The sequence below is a fragment of the Plecotus auritus genome (genome assembly GCF_963455305.1).
Source record: "Plecotus auritus genome assembly, chromosome: 4".
NCBI lineage: Eukaryota > Metazoa > Chordata > Mammalia > Chiroptera > Vespertilionidae > Plecotus > Plecotus auritus.
The window spans coordinates 60,414,415-60,438,995 of record NC_137775.1 but is presented as its reverse complement, the minus strand read 5'-3'; the positions used below and the strand labels follow the sequence as shown (position 1 = coordinate 60,438,995).

Below are 24,581 nucleotides of genomic sequence, written 5' to 3'. Positions count from 1 at the left end.
GCCAAGTATTTTCCAAATCAATTCATGGAATCAATTCAATCGGTTACAGCCTGAATTAAAATATCACAGTGCTTCAAACATAAGGTAAGTACTGCTTCAAGACCCTTTTACTTGAGGGGTGTGTGTGTGTAATCAAATCTTAATGTAAAAAATGTATTTCTGAGTTTAGTGAGAGATCAAAAAAAGTCCAAAGCCACAGACATAGAAACCAAGGCAGGTGCCTCTTGTTCAGGTTCAGGCAAGATTACAGGAAGACAGCTCAGAAACCAGTATGTTCAATCGTAAAGTTTGACATTTTGGCAGTTTCATGCTTTCTTACAGTAAAATCTATCTGTATGGCTTCAAAGTGGTATTAAAGATACTTTATAAAGGGTCCTACTTTGTACAAGTCAAGTCAAACCATCCCAATTAAGCCTTGCCTAAAACTAAGGACTTTACTAAAAAATTAATATAGGGTGTTGGAGTAGCAATACTTGAGAAGAGATTTTTCTATTGGAAATGGAAATTTTTTCATCAGGTACTCTGTTATGTATTTTATTTATTTATAGCACATTTCGCTTTGTCTTTCAATGAAGTAGGAAAAGTGGGTTTTGTTGGTATGTTTTGACAATAAGATTCTATCTTTTTAAGACATAGTAATCAGGATTTTAAAATATGACCAATAAAAAGCAAATGACCTGAAACAACCAAATGTGTGGATTTTGATTCAAATAACCTGACAGTGAAATATACTTTGAATACAATTGGGAAAATTTGTATACAGCCTATATTGTATCATAAGTAAACACTGTTAATTTTGTCAGATGTGAAAATGACACTGTGGTTAAGTAAAAAAGAAAAACTCATATAGGGATCAAATGATATAATGTCTTGGATTTGCTTTAAAGTACACACACAAGACAATAATAAAAGGGACAGGTAAAGAATACTTTGTGAATCAAGTCAATTGGTATACTGAGGTTTAGAATTCTGCTCTGTTTACATTTGTGAATGTTTACAAAGTCCAGTACTTATTCTAAGAAAATAAAAAAGGACATCTTCATGGATTTAACAAAACAAATTACCCAAATCAATAAATAATTGATAAGTACCCCAGGAAAGGAAAAAAGGTAAAGCTGGTAGTTATACTTGCCATCTTACCTAATAATAGAGAAACATGTAAATTGACCATACCTCCGCTAAGCCCACAGCCCAGAGCGAGTATGCAAATTAACCCAACAAAGATGGAGGTTAATTTGCATACATACCTGGCTCCTGGGAACCTCCTCGGCACCCAGGTCACTCCCAGCCGGCCATTGGAGGGGTGGAGGGAAGGGCCCTTCCCAAACCTAAAGCCTCTGCCCCAGGCTTTAGGCTTGGGAAGGGGCTGAGCCTGCGATCGGAGATGCGGGGGTGGGGAGATGGGGGGAGGACCCCTTCCCAAGCCTAAAGCCTGGGGCGGAGGCTTTAGGCTTGGGAAGGGGCTGAGCCTGAGATCGGAGGGAAGGGGGAAAAAATCAATGGAAACATATCCTCAGGTGAGGATAAAAAGAAAAGTAAAGAAATGTCATATCCTATGAAAGACACATCTTGAAAATGGCTAAAGAAATTTGTCATTTTTTCATGGTGAAGGGACTGGAGTCCATGTTGATGAAAATATCTTGGCGGCTGCAGCAGCGGGGTGATGGGGCTGGCGCCTTCCCCTGATCAGCCCAGTCGCCTCCAGCAAAGGGAGGCCAGACTGTGGCTTAGGTCCGCCCCAACGGGATTGGGCCTAAGCCATCAGTAGGACATCCCCTGAGGGCTCCCAGTATGTGAGAGGGGGCAGGCTGGGCTGAGGGACCCCTCCCCAGTGCACGAATTTCATGCACCGGGCCCCTAGTCCTATATAATAAAACCCTTATATGCAAATCGACCAAATAGCAGAAGAACCGGTTGCTATGATGCGCACTGACCACCAGGGGGCAGACGCTCAAGGCAGGAGCTGCCCCTTGGTGGTCAGTGAGCACCTATAGGGGGAGCGCTGCTTAGCCAGAAGCCAGGCTCACAGCTGGTGAAGTGCAGCAGCAGTGGCAGGAGTCTCTCCCGCCTCTGCTGCAGGCAGGTGGTAAGGAGCGAGGGGTCCTGGACTGCAAGAGGAATGAGCAGTCGGACATCCCTCGAGGGGTCCTGGAATGCCAGAGGGCACAGGCCAGGCTAAGAGACTCCTCCAGTGTACAAAATTTCATGCACTGGGCCTCTAGTCTATAATATAACTGAAGTTCAATTTTATCTGTCCTTTAAAAAAATAGGGTGAAGTTGTATATGTGGCCATACTTTTGAGAATAATTTTATGAATCTTACAAAATGGTTGGGGTGCCATCCTTACCACTCTATTAAAAGATGCAAAGCTTCTATGCTGGTAGACATAAAAATATAGCAAAAGAGATAACACACAACTGCAAAAACAGGACAATCTCAGCAGGTATCTTTTGAAAACAAAAGGTATATATCACTGCCATGTTAACACAGGCACAAATAACAAACTGTACACTCTATGGGGATACTGAAGGAAAGAAATGTGATGGACCTTATGTGTGTGTTTATGCTGTTTTTAAAATCAGATCTTTTTAATTAAAATATTATAATACTTTTAATTTTATTTAAAGAGAAACTCTGCTTTGTAATACATTGTTCTTAACCTATGCTTAAAGGAAAGACTAAAGCAAGTTGTGCAAGGAAACAGCCTAATAGTGTGGGAACTCTACAGAGCAGGCATCAAAGACACTGTTGTGACTAATTAAATCAATATATCTGAGAGATGGCACCGCTGTTCAGAGGTGGATTAGCCTCCTGTCCGCGTTTTTATTTTCCTTTGTGTTGTTTCCATTTCTAAGGACCCTTGATGTTGTCTCGCCAAAAAAAAAAAAAAAAGGTTCCCAAGAGATACCATTAGGATGCTGTGTCAACATGTGACATTTCAAAACCCTGCTGGATGGCTAACCTGGGTGATATGAGAAATAGGTTTTCAACAGCGCAGAGCAGCCTTGCTCCCACAGGAGCCTGAGAGCACTGTTTAAGCAGTCCCTCTAAATTTATGTTACCATTTTGGTCACGGGCATACCCTTTGGGCTGCAGCAATATGCAATTAAAGTGAAACTTCCATCCAGGCTACCTTGAAAACGATCTTGCCAACAGTAGCTTGTCATGATAGTAATTTCCCAGTCTCCTTGATGCTAAAAACAATAGTGTTTGAATATGGAGGGTCTTCCTTTAACAAATAGTATAGTTGTTCGCAATTAAGAGAAATTGTTGTAAGTGGCATCCTATAACTGATAAAGACATAAATGTGAAGAATATATGTCAATAGTGTAGAATTTATCTAAAAAAGTGTAATTCATGGTTTCTCTTAATCTTCACTCCTCTTCCACTCATGCCCTTCAAACATTTTTTAAAAATTTATAGCTTGATCATAAAAATGAAAGTTAAAACACATAAACAGTATAATATTAGTATATAAATTTAGTATAAAATATAATTTTAATAAAACCATATTAAATATAATTATAACAGGTTTATATTAACTTCTTACCATTTATCTTTTAAAATTATAGAAGGATAACATACTATAATTTGAAATGAACCATATTTAGGTAAAGGGATTTGTGTTTATGATGAGAGATGAGACATGTAAATAATTATAACAACTTAACCTTGTTATTTGAGGAACTTCCTTAATCCCCCTCAAAATAGAAAATAGTTCTATAAACTAACTTTAAATCCACTAGCTGCCCAACTGCTGCAAATTTCCTGAAGTGGCCCAGTTCTCATTACAAAAACTAAATGAGCTCTAAATGAAACTTAACATACATTGCTTTTGTCCCTACCAATAAGCAGATGTTAAAATAAAAATTCTCTGGCAATGATGTTCTTTACTTTTTCAATCACATCTGTATTGACTTGCCATCAGGAGAATGATTTCTCACAAGACCAAGTCAATGCCATTGATTTTCTTTTAAAATAAGGTAAACCACTTGTTCTCTGCAGTGAGAGGAAATTGCCTTCTCCCTAAAGTGACTTGGAGAGCAAGAGCCACCTGACCTCATGCTGTCAACCACCAGTAGAGCCTGCAGCACAAGCTTCATTTCCACGCTTGGGCTCTGGCATCTGCTTTTATGACGTGAGCAGAAGTCTAGACCAGTGTTCAGCAAACTGCGGCTCGCGAGCCACATGCGGCTCTTTGGCCCCTTGAGTGTGGCTCTTCCACAAAATACCACGTGCGGGCGCGCACGTACAGTGCGATTGAAACTTCGTGGCCAATGCGCAGAAGTAGGTTTTCAGCTCTCAAAAGAAATTTCAATCGTTGTACTGTTGCTATTTGGCTCCGTTGACTAATGAGTTTGCCGACCACTGGTCTAGACTATGAACCTAACTGTAGTAGCTATCCTGGAGCAAGAGAACAATTTTAAGTTAAATCAGACTGATGAGGATAAAATGTACGTGGATTATGGAATATTGTCCTCAAAATAAGAAAGTAAGCAGGGCATTTGGGTTTGTAAAATGGTACATTCCCAATTCTAGACATGAAGAAATTCTCTCCCCTTCATCCTGCGCCCCTGTGGGCTGTTTTGGTCTTTAGAACAGTCTGTATGACATATCTGAATTAAGAAAAGATGAAAAGATGGGAGAAACCACTTTCTAAGCCAGGGGTGGGCAAACTTTTTGACTCGAGGGCCACAATGGGTTCTTAAACTGGACCAGAGGACCGGAACAAAAGCATGGATGGAGTGTGAACTAATACAAATTCAAAGTAAAGGAGCGGAGGGGAGAGCAAGAGAACCAGATAGAATAGCCGGATCCGGCCCGCGGGCCGTCGTTTGCCCACAGCTGTTAAATTAGCATCAAGTATTCAGAAAAGGTATTTTACCGATTTAAAATGGTTCTCAGAAGAAAGACAGTGCGTCTCCTCTGGAGCTACTTGAGGACTTGGCTGCCACGTATCACTTCTTAACTTCACCAAGAAGAAAGAGTCTCCAATAAAACAGTCGTTCTCTCGCGGATGAAGTGGCTTATTAGCAAAGGGGTCCGGATGGCAACACCATTCTCCAACTAGAGCTCCCCAGTTCTCCGCTGGCAATGGGAGCACCCTGAGGAGCTTCCTAGGGGAAAGAGGAAAAACTACGCTTTACAGAACAAAATAGAAATGTGACAGTTTCTTAATTTACAGCATGAAAGATGAAAAAAACCCTCATTAATCTAATTGTCTACAGTGTTTATTTCTCCCTCTGCATTACAAAAGTATATACAACTCACCACAGACAATTTTGAAAAGACAGAGAGATTTAAAGAAAACAAAAATCTTCCTTTCCTTACCACCCAAGGACAAGTAACTGCTCTGTACAAGATGGCATATTTCCTTGCCATCCTTTCAAGAGACAAAGCTATGCACACGCATATAAAGTCTGAGACCACAGAATATGTACAAACTGCATGTTGCTTTCATTGTTTTATTTAGTTATAATCATGATTCTTAATGACTGCATTCTATTCTATAGGAATGCCAAAACTTTTAGATAATTCCCTCATTGATAGATATTTGGGTTTTGAGCTTCTCATTATTAACAATCTTGTGGTGAACATTCTTATGGGAAAATAATCTTGTGTGAGATTAAAAGCACAAATGGAAAATAATCATTGATCACAATTCATTTAATTTCGAGCAAGATAAACATTGATATGAGAGAGAAACACGATTGGTTGCCTCCCGCATGCACCCTGAACAGGGATCAAACCCACAACCTGGATATGTGCCCTGGGTATGTGCCCTGACCATAAATTGAACCTAAAGCCTTTTGGTGTACAAGATGATGCTTCCACCAAATGAGCCACCCGGCCACGGCTGGTATGCATATTTTTAAACCCAATACCTATATTGGCCAACTGCTTTTCAGAAAGGCTATGCCAATCTATAATTCTTCCACTTACCTTCTTCAAAATTGAATACTATAATTTTTTTTCATGTAATGGTGAAAATGTTTCCAATACTGCTTTTTTTAAAAAAAAAATTATTTATTTTTAGAGAGAGAGGAAAGGAAGGAGAGAAGAAGGGAGGGAGGGAAGGAGAGAGAGAGCAAGAGTGAGAGGGAGAGAGAAATATTGATGTGAGAAACATTGATTGGTTGCCTCCTGCACATGCCCTGACTTGGGATCAAACCCTCAGCCTAGTTATGTGCTCTGACTGGGAATCAAACCCGCCACCTTTTGGTGTACGGGATGACGCTCCAATCAACGGAGTACACTGGCCAGGGCTCCAATACTGCTTTAATTGGCAATTCTTTAATTACTGGTGTGATTGAACTAGCTTTTATATTTCTTTTTTTTAAAATACATTTTATTGATTTTTTACAGAGAGGAAGGGAGAGGGATAGAGAGTTAGAAACATCTATGAGAGAGAAACATCGATCAGCCGCCTCCTGTACACCCCCCACCGGGGATGCGCCTGCAACCAAGGTACATGCCCCTGACCGGAATCGAACCTGGGACCCTTCAGTCCACAGGCTGACGCTCTATCCACTGAGCCAAACCGGTTTCAGCGCTTTTATATTTCTTGATCACTGTTTCTTCTGTAAATTGTGATCAGTGATTACTTTCCAATGAGGTATTAATATATTCTTATTAATTTGTAAAGTATATTCTATGTTAAGAATATTAGTCCTTTGTCTAACATCAGTGACAAATATTTTTGTGTATTATTGCCTTTTAATTTAGTTCACATGTCTTAAATTTCAAATCACTTAAGCCTTTTTTTTAAATGATTTCACCCACTATTTTTAATAAATGGTTTGGAGTAATTTTAGATTTACAGAAAAGGTACAAAACCAGTACAGATAGTTCTCATATACATTTCAGCCAGCTCTCCCTAATGCTAACATCTTACATAATCATGGGAGATTTGTCAAAAGCACAGACTTTATCTGGATTTCCCTAGTTTTTCCACTAATGAACTATTTTTCTGTCCCAGGATCCAATTCATGATAAAACACTGCATTTATTTAGTCATCATGGTGCCCTCGTCTCCTCTGATCTGTGACAATTTCTCAGTCTCTCTTATTTTTCAGGACCTTGAGATTTTTAAAAAGTACCAATCAGGTATTTTATAGACTCTCCCTCAATTGAGTTTGTCCGATATTTTCTCAAGATTAGACTGGTGTTATGGGTTCTGGGGAAGCATACCAGAGGTAAAGTGCACTTCTCATCACATCATATCAGAGGGTACACCTTATCAACATGACTTATCCCTGGTGATGCTAATCTTGATTGCTTGGTTAAGATGGAATCTGCTAGGTTTCTCCACAAATAAAGCCACTATTTCTCCTTTTTCATACTCTTCCTATATCACTTGGAAGTGAGTCATAAAGTCCAGGCCACACTCAAGGGGAGAGAAATTAAGCGCTACTCTGCCATTATTTTTTATTCTTAGAACATCCTTATAATTAAGTAGTCCCTTATATTAGCTATCAGGGTGTGTGTGTGTGTGTGTGTGTGTGTGTGTGTGTGTGTGTGTGTGTGTGTGTGTGTGTGTGTGTGTGTGATTTAATGGCTTCATTTATTTGCTGGACAACAACAGACAGCTGAGACTTTACCAGGAGGAAAGCCAAAGATGGTTTACTTCCATTCTACTCTAAGTTAGGAAGATCAGTCGTCTAAGGCAGTGGTTCTCAACCTTTTTAATGCCGCCACCCTTTAATACAGTTCCTCATGTTGTGGTGACCCCCAACCATAAAATTATTTTCGTTGCTACTTCATAACTGTAGTTTTGCTACTGTTAATGAATCGTAATGTAAATATCTGTGTTTTCCGATGGTTTTAGACTCTACAGCAGCGGTTTTCAACCTGTGGGTCACGACCCACAGATTGAGAACCACTGGTCTAAGGGGAGAAGAAATGAGAGCAGGATAACGAGAAAATTTCAAAATAATTCATCCTGAAAGAAACCTAGAAGAGAAACTTGCTCAAGTTCTTTCTAATGTCTATGAGCACTGTGAAGCTTAAAGCATGCTGACTACTTACACACTTCACTCCTATCTGTTGAACTATGTACTTAATAAGAGTCAATTTTGTTTGATCACAGACCTATTTATGCCACTTATACATGCTATACTAGTTACGTAATTTAAATAGTATGTAATCCAAAGAAATATGTGTTGTTGCTATTTCTCTAAAAACTAAAATTTCAGACTAGATGAAAGCTAGTTGTAATGAAAATCACTGGTGGGATGTGGGATATATAACTATAGAACACTGGGGAGAGGGAGAAAAAGAAAAAAAATTAGAAAAATTCTGGTATCAAATTGTTTCAACAGTGTCCAATTTTTCATTTCACTTTAAAGAAACCTGGAAATTATAGATGATGAATTTTTGATGGCTTAAGAGAAAAAAGCTACACAACAGTGGAGTCATATTCAACAGAAAGATATTGGTTCCATAATAGAATACTAGTAAATTAATGAACATTTGCATGTTTTAAATTAAAATATTTAAGATGCACATGTATCATTTTTTAATCATTTCCTTTTTCTTTGATTCCCCAGTCATCCATGAGTCTCATAAAAGGGCAATTACAATATGGAAGACATTTAATTTAGAACTCCAGAGGACAGAGCTGAGAACAAGAAAGACTAATTTTAGTTTAATATAAGGGAAAATGTTCCCTTTCAAATTAGAAATGATGCCCCACTAGCATTATTCAAGCTGCTGAGCCTGTTACAAATATTAAGAAGTGATTCTTTCAACATACATTTTCTAAAAGTTTACTATGAACCAGGCATTCTGCTGACAAAAATATTAATACATACAGTCTCTTATCTCAAGGTACTTATGTTCTAGTAGGAGATACAGACCTATAAACAAATAATAAAATCATCATATAATAAATGCGCGTAACAGAGTAGTTGTTCTAAATTCTTATAGGGCGGAGGGGGAGGGGACAGCTCAAACTCCTTTGAACATTTGATGAAAGCTTTATAGCCCCTTCAAACATACATTCCCACTTACACACATAATTGATGTATTACTTTAGAAGACTCATTTATGGATTCACAAAACCAATCCATGAACTCAGGGCAATATGTACAAAGTGCTAGAGGGGTAAAGCACACATGGACTTCAGAGAAGAAGGAACATCTGAGCCAGGCGTCCTCAAACTACAGCCCACGGGCCACATGCAGCCCGCCGAGGACATTTATCCGTCCCGCTGGGTGCCGCTGCCTGTCCTGCTTAGCAGCCGACTCGTCCCGGGCCTGCAGTGCGCATGGGAATTTGTTCATAGTTTGTTTAACTATAGTCCGGCCCTCCAACAGTCTGAGGGACAGTGAACTGGCCCCCTGTTTAAAAAGTTTGAGGACCCCTGAGAGCTGACATCTGAAGGATAAATAGGAGTTCTCTAGGCAATGGAAGAAATGAAGGCATCACTGGGTGGAGGAAACAATATGAAGATGGCACCATATCTGTTTAACTCACCATTGCATTCCTCGTGTCGGGCACAGTGCCTGACTCATAGTGTAAGCTCTTAAATATTTGTTCAAGGAATGAGCAAGCATATTTTGATAACTTTAATATGTGAGGTCCCTGGCTGGGTCTGTTGCATACTGAGATGAAAGAGTTAACAAATCTTTTTCTTGCCTTCTTGAGAATCTGACGTTTGGTTTAACCACCTAGTTCTGTTCCTCTGGAAACCAAGTAGATGGTAGGCATCAATTATATTGCTAGGCGGGAGAAACCAAGATGGCGGCATAGGTAAGCACCTAAACTGCTGCCTCGCACAACAATTTCAAAACTACAACTAAAAGACAGAACGGACACCATCCAGAACCACAGGAAAGCTGGCTGAGTGAAAATTCTACAACTAGAAGGAAAGAGAAAAGCTCACAGAGAATTGGAGGTACGGCAAAGGGTCTTTGTGCACGCAGAGAGGAAGGGTGGCTGAGAGCCTGGCTGACTTTCTCTGGCGGAAGGGGGAAGGAAGCCCTCGACCGCACTGAACCCCAGTTCTAACTGCACTGAACCCCAGTTCCGGGCGAAACCCCGTGGACCCAGGCTCATACAGGGGGAGTCTGGACTGTCAGGTAGAGAGATAGGCACCCAGAGACTCGGAGACCCGGGGGAGCCCCGGCAGGCAGGGTTCTGGAGGCACGTGCGCCAGTGTGCACAAAGGCTGCGGAGGTTGCCACAGGCTTTCCCTAGCAGAAGGGAGTCCGAAGCTCCTGACTGCACTGAACCCCAATTCTGACTGCACTGAACCCCAGTTCCAGGCGAGCCCCTGGGGACCCACGCTCTTACGGGGGGAAAATCTGGACTCTCGGGCGGAGACTCGGGAGCCGGGGAAGGCAGAGGTCTGCAGGTGCGCACGCATGCAAGGGCAAGGCTGACTGGAAGCCAAGACTGTCTGCTCCGCCCTGAGACTCCACCCCATCCAAGCTGAGCACAGAGGCTATTGCAATTTGGCAAGTCTAATCCTATAAGGCTGTCTCCAGCACCGAACTTCTCCCAGCGTAGACACAGCTGATCCTTACAGCTAACTGGCCTGGAGGTCAATTCCTCCCAGTGATACCAACAACAATCAAGACTTAACTACAACAAGGCTGTACACACAGTCCACAAAGGGGTGCACCAAGAGTGTCCACCTCAGGTTAACTGGGGAGGCCGACCCACTGGGCCATATAGGAAACCTAGCACACAAATCTACCCTACCAATCCAGGGAAGCAGTGAAAATGCGGCGTCAAAGAATCAGATCACAAATGAAAGAAATGGAGGAAAACAAACGACTGGATATAGAATTCAAAACCACGGTTATAAGGCTTTTCAAGAATATCCTAGAAAAGGCCGATAAATATAACGAGACCCTCGAAGATATGATAAAGGACCAACTAGAAATTAAACATACACTGACTGAAATAAAAAATAGTATACAGAGACCCAACAACAGACTAGAGGAACACAAGAATCAAGTCAAAGAATTGAAATACAAAGAAGCAAAAAACACTCAACCGAAAAAGAAAAAAGAAAAAAAAATCCAAAAAGTTGAAGATAGTGTAAGAAGACTCTGGGACAACTTCAAGCGTACCAACATCAGAATTATGGGGGTGCCAGAAGAAGAGAGAGAGCAAGATACTGAAAACCTATTTGAAGAAATAATGACCGAAAACTTCCCCCACCTGATGAAAGAAATAGACTTACAAGTCCAGGAAGCGCACAGAACCCCAAACAAAAGGAATCCAAAGAGGACCACACCAAGATACATCATAATTAAAATGCCAAGAGCAAAAGACAAAGAGAGAATCTTAAAAGCAGCAAGAGAAAAACAGTTAATTACCTATAAGGGAGCACCCATACGATTGTCAGTTGATTTCTTAAGAGAAACTATGCAGGCCAGACGGGAGTGGCAAGAAATTTTCAAAGTGATGAATAGCAAGAACCTACAACCAAGATTACTCTACCCAGCAAAGCTATCATTCAGAATTGAAGGGCAGATAAAGAGCTTCACAGATAAGAAAAAGCTAAAGGAGTTCATCACCACCAAACCAGTATTATATGAAATGCTGAAAGGTATTCTTAAAGAAGAGGAAGAAGAAAAAAGTAAAGATAAAAATTATGAACAACAAATACATATCTATCAACAAGTGAACCTAAAAATCAAGTGAATTAAAAACCTGAGGAACAGAATAATCTGGTGAATATAATAGAATCAGGGGCATAGAAAGAGAGTGGACTGATAATTCTCAGGGGGAAAGGGGTATGGGGGAGTTCAGGAAGAGACTGGACAAAAATCATATACCCATGGATGAGGACAGTAGGGGGGAGGTAAGGGCAGAAGGTGGGGTGGGAACCGGGTGGAGGGGAGCTATGGGGGGAAAAGGAGAAACAATTGTAATTGTAATAATCTGAATAAAGATTTATTTAAAAAGAAATTATATTGCTAGGCAACACTGCTTATGGTAAAAAACGATCCCTGATTGGTATCGTACATTTGGACTGGCAGGAAATATAAATGAGTTGTAAAAATCTGATGAGCATGCCACACGTTGGACTTCCCCGAATGCAGTCCTTTGTGAGCAACTACGATATGGATCTTGACCTTTGTATCTAGAACCATGCACACAGGCAGTCTACAGTCCCCATACAGGTATATGAACTGTCACCTGTTTGAACTGCTGCAAGACTCCTGCTCAGAGGAACTCCTGATACTGCCCTGGTGGCAAGAAATGTGGCCTGTGGTGGTGTTGAGTCTGAATGTGTAGTTAAACTTAGAAGACCTCTAGTGGGCACTACATACAGCTTTTCCATCTAATACTTCCTATAACTCTGTGAGAAAAGAATCTGCATTTTTCAGAGGGGGGAAGGTATTTCTGATGTTTTGAAAGAACAAAACTTTTAAGAACAAAAGATGTATTTTAATCACAGCTGTACTGAAAACCGAAACTCTGATCTACTTTCCAGAACTTTCACAACAAAATAGATACTTTTTTTCTCACAGTCGTTTTAAGGTAAAAATGGGCAGAAACTCAGAAAAAGAGTGAAATGATCTCTTAAATTTTCTCTCAGCTTAAGATTCTAAGATGTAGAGCAACATGTTTCTAATAAATTAAAATTTCCTAATTTTTTAAAAGTTTTTTTATTGTTGAAAGTATTACAGATGCCACCCATTTTTTATTCCCATTGACCCCTTCCACTCCACACCCACCCCTCCCAGGCCTTCACTACACTATTGTCTGTGTCCATGGGCTATGCGTATGCATGGGCTATGGTTAATCTCTCCCCAACCCCCACCCCCACCTTCCCTCTGAGATTCCACTGTCTGTTCCATGCTTCTATCTCTAGTTCTATTTTATTCATCAGTTTATTTTGTTCGATTCCACATATGAGTGAGATCATGTGATATTTATCTTTATCTGAGTAGCTTATTTCACTTGGCACAATAATCTCCAGGTCCCTCCATGCTGTCTCAAAGGGTAAGAGATCCTTCTTTTGTCCAGGTATATAGTATTCCATGGTGTAAATGTACCACAGCTCTTTTATCCACTCATCTACTAATGGGCATGTGGACTATTTCCAGATCTTAGCTATTGTAAATTGTGCTTCTATGAATAGAGGGGTGCATATATTCTTTCTGATTGGTATTTCAGGTTTCTTAGGATATATTCCTAAAAGTGGGATCACTGGGTCAAATGGCGGTTGCATTTTTAATATTTTGAAAGAACTCCATACTGTTTTCCATAGTGGCTGCACCAGTGTGCATTCCCACCAGTAGTGCAAGAGGGTTCCTTTTTCTCCACATCCTTGCCAGAACTTATCATTTGTTGATGACAGCCATTCTGACAAGTGTGAGATGATATCTCATTGTCCTTTTGATTTGAATCTCTCGGATGATTAATGACTGTGAGCATTTTTTTCATATATCTCTTGGCCTTCTGTATGTCTACTTTGGAGAAGAAAGAGAAATTAAAAAAACAATCCCATTTACTATTGTAACAAAAAATTAAGAAACTTAGGAATAAACTTAACCAAGGAGGTAAAAGACCTGTACTCTGAAAAATACAGGATGTTGAAAAAAGAGAGGAAGATATAAACAAGTGGAAGAATATACTGTGTTCATAGATTGATAAAATCAACATCATTAATATCCCCATAGTATCCAAAGCAGTCTATAAATTCAATGCAATCCCTATTAAAATACCAATGGAATATTTCACAGGGCTAATTATTTTTAATGCATCTTAAGCATAAGCTTTTGGAAAAAATAAATTAAAATAGATACTTTTAATCAAAACTGATTAATGAGTATTTAAAACTTAAACATATAGACCAGAAAATGAAATGTCCTTTAACTTTAGAATCAAGCATTAATCAGTGAAAATAACAATGGTAACACCATAGAGCTTTTACAGATTGAATTACAACCAAGCAGACATTAAGCATTTTAAGAATAACACCAAATGTCTAAAGCTCAAAATATGGCTGCTGGGATTTGGATAAATTCAACTGGCATTATCCAACAGGTAGGTTCCAAACCTATGAACCTAACTTTGCATTTTATTACCATTATGAACATAGTATAACTAGATCCATAAAAGTATAATCATTTTATTCCAAAAGTCTGTACAGTTATTACTAATAATCCAGTTTGTGCCTGTTCTCTTTTTCACTTCTTTGTTCTCGTTCATAAAAAAGTGACGGTATTCACGGGAACAGATCTTTTTAAGCTACAATTACAGCTGGTCTGTCAAGTAGACCAATCAACTGGTTGGATATTGTGACATCTCTTAACCTATAATAATAGAAGAGTAATATGCTAATTAGACTGGATGTCCTTCCAGACCTTCTGGATGAAGCCAGAGCTGCGAGCGAAGTCCGGGTCTTGGATGCCAGAGGGAAGCCAGTGCCAGCAGCTGGGGGAAGGAAGGCCTACTCTTGCATGAATTTTGTGCATTGGGCCTCTAGTGTTTCAATAAAGTCCATTTTGCATGTTTCCTTCTAGAGTTTCAATGCCCTCATGAGGTGCTGGGCTGACACCTAGCTCTGCTGGTGCAGGTGGAATGGGGAGGGCCTCTCCAAAGACCTCAGGAGACCTCTCAAATGGACTGAAAATCAAAAGACATATGTTTGAAAGTGTGGCCAACTGATGTAATTCAAGTCTGACATGAATTTATTTCTCAAAGACATAAATTCCAAATGCAATGACCATTTAGTTGTTTCTAAGACTATTCACAAAGAAGTAAATTTTGTTATTATTGCTGCTTTATATTAAGGCCTGTGAGTCTCAACAAGAACATAATAAAAAATTGTATATGTTCAAAACAATTTTTATAGTAAAACTCTGCTGAACTAGTAAAAATGCAAATGGGACATTTTCTTGTAAAGAAGCAAGGCAGTATTTATTTTCAAATACCAAAACAAATGGCTAAGAGCATGTACTCCTAAATTAAGAAAAAAGACTACTACTACACTTAGATTTTCAGTGCCCTGGTACTAATAAGTATTAAAGCCATTAATTAGTCTTAATAGGTTAAACAGTCCTCTGCACCTTACTTCTATAATTTGCTTGACAAGGAAATAAAGGAACAGCATTAGTCTTGCAGTATCCAAATTACACAAATCACATAACCCAGGTACAACTTTATGAGATTCACTAATCACCGATGAGGAAACTGAGGCCCAGAGAACTAAACTGATTTGTTCCCAGATGAAAAGGTTAGCCAGTACAGCAGATCTTAGGTCTGCTCCATTGCTCCTATTAGAGGGGTTCCCAGTGCAGAAAAATCAACATATTCCAAGGTGTTTTCTTGGTAAAGATGACAAGATGACTACAATTAGTTAATTTTGATTATAGCACATTCAAGTCTCTTTTGAAATACTTTTGGTTTTATTTTCTACATAATAAGAACAGAAGATGCCCTAATCACTGTGTAAAACAGATAACTGGGTATGGGGGGGCAGGGGCGGGGAATGAGAAGACCACTGGGCTTAATGCACACAGTCAACATGAAATCCTTGTGCAGATACTGGAGGAATCATGTTTTTCCATAAAACAAAGTCATAGGGCGTACTGCCTAAGAGTAAAACGTAAGCTAACGTGAGGCAAGGGCTAAGTCAAACAAAAAGCGAGAAAGGAGGAGAAACCAAGATGGCGGCATAGGTAAACACCTGAACTTGCTGCCTTGCACAACCACTTCAAAACTACAACTAAAAGACAAAATGGACATCATCCAGAACCACAGGAAGGCTGGCTGAGTGGAAATTCTACAACTAGAAGGAAAGAGAAAAGCACACTGAGACTCAGAGGAGCTGCGGAAGTAAAGGCAGAGGTACAGAGGTGGAGGTGCGCGTGGAAAGGGCTGGCAACTGAGTACGCGGCTGGCTTTTTCAAGCCGGAGGGAGACACAAGCTCCCAACTGCTCTGAATTCCAGTTTCGGGCAAGACTCTGGGGACCCAGACTCATACGGGGAGAAACTGGGCTGTCTGGCATCGGGCAGAACTCGAGGGCGGCTTTCTCTCAGAGGTGCTTGCAGTAATTACCAAGGGACACTGAGACCCGGGGCCTCTTAGGGCAGGGCTGACGGAAGCCATTGCTGTTTGCTCCGCCCTGAGACCCCGCCCCACCCAAGCTGTGCGCAGAGGCTTTTGCATATGAATGGCCTGGTCCTTTGAAATCTGAAATTACCTAACAAACTGCAGGTGAGTCAGAGAGACCCAGAATATCCAAAACAAGGCCCAAGACCCCACAGCAGCTTGCATTGCTTCACAGCTGGGCCTCATATGGGCACCTCCAAAACCCAAACAAAGAAGGGGAATCTGCATATCCCTCCGTAGCTCCTGCTGGGTGGCCTCAGGCAGAGGCTAAATTAGCACCTCCTTGGAGATCTAAGAGCCAGTGTACCCAGGGGTCAGAGTGGGACCATCCAGATTACAACTCCTCAGATCCATAAGGGACACACTCAGGGGGCAAACTCAGTGAGCACCAAAGCCCCACTGAAGCAAGTCTTGCCTCATAAGGGTGTTTCCAGCATAGACACAGCTGATCCTCACAGCCAATTGGCCTGGAGGTCAGTTCCTCCCAGTGATACCAACAGCAATCAAGGCTTAACTATAACAAGACTGTGCACACAGCCCACAAAGGGGTGCACCAAGAGTGTCCACCTCAGGTAACTGGGGAGGCTGAGCCACTGGGCCCTAGAGGACACCTAGCACACAAAGCCACTCTATCAACTCAGGGAAGCAACCAAAATGCGAAGACAAAGAAACAGGTCACAAATGAAAGAAATGGAGGATATAGAGTTCAAAACCATGGTTATATGGTTTTACAAGAATTGTCTAGAAACCACCGATAAATTTAGTAATACCCTCGAGGACATGAAAAAGGACCAACTAGAAATTAAGCATACACTGACTGAAATAAAAAATAATATACAGAGATCCAACTCGATTTTTGGATTCACTTGAGGATCGCAAGAATCAAGTCAAAGATCTGAAATACAAAGAAGCAAAAAACACCCAACTGGAAAAGAAAAAAGAAAAAAGAATCCAAAAATATGAAGATAGTGTAAGAAGACTCTGGGAAAACTTCAAGCGTACCAACATCCGAATTATGGAGATGCCAGAAGGAAGAAGAGAGAGAGCAAGATAATGAAAACCTATTTGAAGGAATAATGACCGAAAACTTCCCCACCTGGTGAAAGAAATAGACTTACAAGTCTAGAAAGTGCAGAGAACCCCAAACAAAAGGAATTCAAAGAGGACCACACCAAGACACATCATAATTAAAATGCCAAGAACAAAAGACAAAGAGAGAATATTAAAAGCAGCAAGAGAAAAACAGTTAGTTACCTACAAGGGAGTACCCATATGATTGTCAGCTGATTTCTCAACAGAAACTATGCAGGCCAGAAGGGAGTGGCAAGAAATATTCAAAGTGATGAACAGCAAGAACCTACAACCAAGATTACTCTACCCAGCAAATTTATCATTCAGAATTGAAGGGCAGATAAAGAGCTTCACAGATAAGAAAAAGCTAAAGGAGTTCATCACCGCCAAACCAGTATTATATGAAATGCTGAAAGGTATTCTTAAGAAGAGGAAGAAGAAGAAAAAGGTAAAGATAAAAATTATGAACAAATATATATCTATCAACAAGTGAATCCAAAAATCAAGTGAATAAAAAAACCTGATGAACAGAATAAACTGGTGAATATAATAGAATCAGGGGCATAAAAAGGGAGTGGACTGACAGTCAAGGCTTAACTACAACAAGACTGTGCACACAGCCCACAAAGGGGTGCACCAAGAGTGTCCACCTCAGGTAACTGGGAAGGCTGAGCCACTGGGCCCTATAGGACACCTAGCACACAAAGCCACTCTATCAACACAGGGAAGCAGCCAAAATGCAGAGGGGAAAAGGGTGTGGGGGGTGCGGGAAGAGATTGGACAAAAATCATACACCTATGGATGAGGACAGTACGGGGAGGGGAAGGTCATGGGGTGGGGTGGGAACCGGGTGGAGGGGAGTTATGTGGGGAAAACAGAGGAACTGTAATAATCTGAACAATAAAGATTTATTTAAAAAAAAAAAAAGGGAGAAAGGTGGATCATTTCCCTGGCATACCTAAAAAATGCAGTATAGTAAACTAAAAAGGCTTAAGAAACTAAACAAGGTAATTTACTAGTTTGCTGATAAGACCAATTATGGAAAAGTGAGTGGAAGGAGTCTATAGAACCAATAAAAAAGAGCCTGTTGAGCATTAATATTCTGTGTGACAGCCTTTAACTCTCTTCACAAATTTGGAAAATAGGCCTCATTATGTCTACTTAAGAAAAAGCTGACTTCTGGGTATCTACCCCCAAATTTTAAAAACATAGATTCATAAAGATACATGTACCCCTATATTCATTACAGCATTAGTCGTGATAGCCAAGACATGGAAACAACCTAAGTGTGCTTGGATAGGCAATTTCATAAAGGAAATGTGGTCCATACGTACAATAGAATACTACTCAGACATAAGAAAGGATAAAATACTGCCATTTGCGACAACATGGGTGGATCTATCATGTTAAAGAGTCGGCAGAAAAGGACAAGAACCACATATAAACCACTCATATGTGGATATAAAACAGAAAACAACAAAGAACAAACTCATACGCCCTGACCAGTTTGGCTCAGTGGATAGAGCGTTGGCCTGTGGACTGAAAGGTCCCAGGTTCGATTCCGGTCAAGGGCATGTACCTTGGTTGCGGGCACATCCCCAGTGGAAGGTATGCAGGAGGCAGCTGATCGGTGTTTCTCTTTCATCGATGTTTCTAACTCTCTATTCCTCTCTGTAAAAAATCAATAAAATATATTTTTTTAAAAAAGAACAAACTCATAGACACAGACAGCGGTATTAAGGGGACTAGAGGATAAAGATGGTAAAAGGGGTTAAATATATGGTGACAGAGGGAGATTAGACTATGGGTGATGAGTGTACAATGCAATTTACAGGTGATGTATTACAGAATTGTACACTTGAAACCTATAATGTTAATTTAAAAAAGAAGCTGAGGAAATAGGCACAGGTTCCCCAGCTACGAAGTGGTGAAGCTGGAGTTCAAACCTTGGTTCCACTCTCCCACTCTCACTTCCACACTACAGGGCCTCCTAGTGGTCAGGATTAGGGAGTGCAAATACAGTCTTTCAGCGTTAGCCTCTCTAAACCCTTCTAGTTCCCAATCCCACAATTGTAAAAAAGGATTGACACAAAACAGAAGGTGCAGTTCCTTAATAGGAAAATGGGGACTACAGATAAAGGTTTCTCATATCCATCACCCTTTTCCAATGAAATACCAGCCAATAATGAATGAATATAACCTTTACTGTAAGCAGCACCAGGAAATACTGTTAAACTGAATTTCACTTGTTCCTGCTGTAACTACTAGGTCACTCATTGTTGTACAGGCATGCGTGTTTAGGAAACTTTACATGGGAATTAAACCAAAGCCTGAAGTAGACTGAGACAAGGAAAACTTTCTTGGTTAACCCACAATGTAAATGGGGATTCTCTGACCCTCTCAGGCTAAGGTAAGCCTATCACGGAGTGCACACTCTGCAGCAACTTCAGCCTCCGCTAATTTGATCAAGAACATTCTCTCCTCTACAGATTGAGAATCACCTCATTTCTCATCCAAGGTAATCATTCAGAGGATGCTTCCTTCACAACCTCCCATTTCCACCAACATAACTTTCTGCTATCTCATCTACCTGGGGCACTGCCAGAAATCATAAAGCAAGCAAGAGAGGATGGCAGAAGGCCAAAATAAACACCCTAACGTTTATTTAATTCAACCCAGCAAGAATTTATTGTAAGTGCACTATTCACCAGGCATGATGCCCGATGCTGGAGATCTTGATAATGATGATGGTAGAAATAATTGCAGCAGCAGCTACCACATACTGCTTAACATGTCCCAAACTTGGTTATAAACACTTAAATTCATTGGCTCCTCCAGACAACCCTACGAGGTAGCTCCTATTGTTATCTATGTGTTTGTAATAAGGATATTGAGGCATGGAGTGGTTAAGTAACTAGCCAAGGGTCACATCCAGGAAATGGTGTATGTGAGCTTAGACTGTCTGGTTTCTGAGTCTGTACTACTTGCTACTAGAGTACACTGCACTCTAAATATGAGTAGGGATAAGGGATATAGGGGTCAATAAGACTATCCTCACCCCCAGAGCCTACAGTTTAGTCAGGAAGACAGGCAAATAAATCTTAGAGGGAGATTATAGTAGACTATGGGTGGTGAGCAGGGAAGGCTCTCAACAGTAGATGACCTGTCAGCTGAATTTAGGAGTGAACCTGAGGGAGATAAGGGTATGGGGTACATTCCACGGGAGACAGCAGCTCTCACTAAGCCAGCTAGGGTGGAGAAAAGCATGGAGAGTCGGGGGACGCAGGCTGATCACTAGAGCTGTGCACAAAATGTGTGTAAATAATGGTGTGTTGTTTTGGTGACAAAGAAAGGAAGTTGAGGGTGGAAAGGTAAATAGAAGCAAACTCATAAAGGACCTAGCACGGCATGCTAACGTCTTACGGAATTTATCTTGGAAGATGTGGAAGGGTTTGAACAGGGGAGCCAGCTGCATTTGCGAACAATCACTCAATAGCGTAGAAATGTTCAGAAGAGGGTGAACCTGGAGGAAGGCTAAGTAGATAGGAAGCTGGCAACAAGTGCTATTAGGTGAGAAGACAGTAGCTTCGAGGGGGGTGGTGGCACTAGGGTAGAGGAATGTGGACTTGTAAGAAATGCGGGGAAGGAAGTAGCAAAAGCAGCAGGTGAGTGACTATATATGGGGGACAGGGAAGAAGCCAGAGATACCACCAGGAATCTACCTTGAGGATACAGTAGAGGTTTGCATGCCCTCAGACAAGGAGCCCTGGAAGAGGAGCAGGTTGTCTTGGAGGAAATGCACCAAACAAAGAACTCTAAATTCTTTTTTAAAATATTGTTAACAAGTGTAAGGTTTTCATTTGTCTTCCCCGTGTATGAGTGATCAGAAGCTGAAAATTCAGGGGGAAGGGTTTTTGCCCAGGAAACAAGGAGGCTGACAGGAGGAAGGGAGCAGATGGGGAAATGATTCAAGGAGACAACTTGGGAATGCAAAGAGCCCGTTTCATCTCAGTGGGGTAATCACAGCACACTGCAAGAACAGGTTATAAGGTTAACCTGATCATCAAGAAAAGGTTAATTTGTGTTCTCTATATGCTGTTTTAATAAGCAGGGAAATAGGAACTGGATTTCATACAGGCACTAATAGAAATAGTTCAAATAAAAAGTTGTGTTGCAAAACCTTCTTTTTTAGTCATTTAATGTGGAAAACCTCATTCACCAACATGATGGATAAAACATGCAATAGGTCCCAAGTCTGTTTTTATAAGAGAGATGCTTCAGTGATCAACACTCTTCCACCAAGATAACCAAGCCTTCCCCCCTCAAAGCCAGCATCCTATTGTTCCCCCTGGTCGGCCTGAGAAGACTTAACTGCTCTGTGACTGCTGGAGAGTTTTATGGCTGTTGTTCAAAGTGACATTAAGCTGGCTCTCATTTTAAGGTCATACACTGTTCCCTTGGCGATTACTTCAAAAATTCTGATAGGAAAGAGAAAAGCATTGCCAGGTACAGAATTAATCAATGTTAGACGCATTCCTTACCTGTCCCTTATTATGACTTCACCACAGGATTGGCAATAAAATGTGCAGCAGTCTTGGGCTTCTGAACTTTGATTAAACATTGAAGTCAGCTCTAAAGGAAATCAATGACAGAGAAATCTTAGAGGTTTGGGACAAATATGTTAACATATTTATAAGAGTGTAATAGCCACAATAAATTACCATCAATAAATACTGTTTATGATGCACCCAAAAGTACACATTTAATTAGTATTATCTGATGACTCAACCAGAAGTAAATATTGTGAAGTGTTTTCAAAAACAACAGATTTTGCTTGTTCCGGAGCTAGGTATTGCCCAGATTGTTCATATAACACACTGTTATTTCTCTCATTCCATAAACACCAACATTAAAGATGAAGAAAAAGGGGCTATTTCTTTCATATCAAGCTAACTACACAGAACTTAACCATCCTCAGCTTTCTTCTGCTACATCTGAGGTATAGTTTTTCATCACTGTGACTGCTGGTGAATAAAGCTTTTACATTTAAGTTTAATTTTATTTAGATAAGATTTATGTCCACTCTGGCATATTACCAATATGTACAAACAAAATGAATCTTGAAACTGGTCTATTGGACAGGTTCCTGAGAATGGAATGGCTCCTAAGAAGAATTCAATCTTCTAAAAGCAAAACTCAATTTCTGATTAAAGCTGTGGAAAAACATATATTTCCTACATTATGTGAAGTGCATCATAAGGCAGTATGTTCTGTTTCCTTTATTTTATTCATAAAGAAAAAATTTTTTCATTCCCTCCTCCCCAGAAAAACACCCACAAAAATGTGTCATATTAAAAAAATATAAAGAAATGAGGTCATGTCCATAAGAATCAAGCAATTTAAATTTGGTTTAGGTTACTTTGTATGTATGGTAAGATTAAGTAGACCTAGGTAAGATATCCAAAATATTCTTTTCAGAACCAGTAAACAAATTTTCAGTGAAATACTCCCCTCTGCTGGTCACCCAGCATGATCCTCTAGCTCAGGTTCAAGTCTGAACTTTCAGATACAGGGCATCCTGGGAGAGCACTACCACCTGGGGATAAACCTAATGCTTGTGCTATATCAGATTTGTGTTCCATGTCAAGGTTATGATCTGACCTAAGTTACATTCAAAGTAGTATAACAATACATTTACTATAGTCCCTAGAAGAAAGTTCTTACAATAGAAAAGTTGACTTTTTAAAACCCCGTATGACCACTGAATGCTAAGATTTTCAAAACTCTCTTTCTGCAATATACTGACTGATTCAAGCTTACATCAGTATGCATCTACCTAGTATTTATTCATTCAGTGCCTATTATGAGCAAAGCTCTAAAGCAATTAAGTACTGAGGACTATTTCGCATACCTTTTCATGCACCACAGAACAAGCTTTTGAAAGCTTTCCTTTTCAGATATTTGAGTAAAACATGCTTTAGAAATGTAAAGAAACAGGAGACCAATGAATGCAAACTATATGCAAAACAACACATAGCAGTCAATTTATTTTGTCCTCTAGTCTAAACTAAACAATAATGCTTGCTGATTTAAAAAAAATTTAAATAGTTCAAGTTTTGCTAATTGCATATTAACTGTTACAAAATATGGGTAGGTGATAAACCAATTCTGATTCTGAAAAGTCTCCTTACCCCCTAAGTATGGGCCCTAAAATCATGTTCCCAGAAAACTAACAGTAGATCTGAAAACACCCCACTATGCTGTTTCCCAAGTCCCAGACAGACAAAAAATTCCTGCTGCGGCTGCTGTTATTGTTCATCACGGCTACAGAGAAGGTGATGACTGGACAAGGAAGGGCCAGACTCCCAGGCTTCCTCCCTGACACTTCCTCTGCCTACATTCAGTACACTTGGGAGTGTTAGTGTGTTTCCCGTCTTGGTGACCCACTCTTCTTTCCATGAATAGTCCAACAGTCATTCTTAGTGTTTATCTTATACCATTCAAGCTCTGTGACATTTCTTTTTCCCCACCTCTTATCCCTAAAACTAACTCTATCCAACTCAGACTAATTATTCGTCAACCCAGGACACGAGCAAAATTACTCTCCAGCAAATAAAGAGCAAAACTCGCTCTCTATCTTCTATTCCCTTTCAAAATCCAGCAAAAAGACTCAGGGGAACTGAAATATGCTCCCATCTCTTAAACGGCTCTTCAAAACAATCTGCCTGACCCCAACTCTGCCTCCATGCAGTTCAGATGAAAGGCTTATTAAAATTGAAGCAGCAGTGAAATTTACGAGTATAGCTGGGAGAAATAAAATCCTTTTCTGATAACGAGCATATATCAGTCTGTGACAGCCTCTGTTCTCCATTTTAACATCATTTTAATCCTCAAAAGTATATTAGTTACGTGGTAATACATGTAATAAACCAATAATTTTACTCAATAAATTATTCTGAGAAACACTTCTACTATCTTACTGAATCAATGTGCCAGCAACAAATGTTGGAAAAATGACAGGCATAGCAACATTCAAAATTAAATTATGTATCATACTCAATTTCAGAATCTTCATATGTACTGTTGTATTTGAAAATGTCTCTACGTGGTTGGGATCATTTCCATCATTCAGTTCTCTGGTCAAATATCGCCTCCTCCGAGTGGCCTTCCCCATTGCTCTCCACCCAACCCCAGTCACTCTCTAGCCCAGTCACTCCCTAGCCCATCATTCTGCTTTACTTTGCCCATGGCCCTTTTCTCTGTATCCAAGTAATTAATTTGGTCATTATCTATTCCCACCCATTACAATGTAAGCTCCATGAAGCCAGAGACCCTCCTACTTTGTTCACTTCTGTATCCCTAAAACCTAGAGCAATTCCTAGCTCACAGTACAAGGTAATGTTCACTGAATTAATGAATTTCTAT

General features: G+C 40.2%; 1 protein-coding gene across 1 annotated transcript in view; it reads right to left on the bottom strand.

Annotated features, from left to right (window-relative positions):
• The window catches only part of UBE3D (ubiquitin protein ligase E3D), a 161,204-nt gene that overhangs the window by 127,154 nt on the left and 9,469 nt on the right, over nucleotides 1-24,581 (bottom strand). Inside the window, exons 3-4 of the mRNA XM_080664137.1 lie at nucleotides 21,698-21,788; nucleotides 4,886-5,117 (exon numbers count right to left, since the gene is read on the bottom strand). Coding sequence (XP_080520263.1) covers nucleotides 4,886-5,117; nucleotides 21,698-21,788 — 323 coding nt within the window. The remainder of the gene's footprint in view (nucleotides 1-4,885; nucleotides 5,118-21,697; nucleotides 21,789-24,581) is intronic.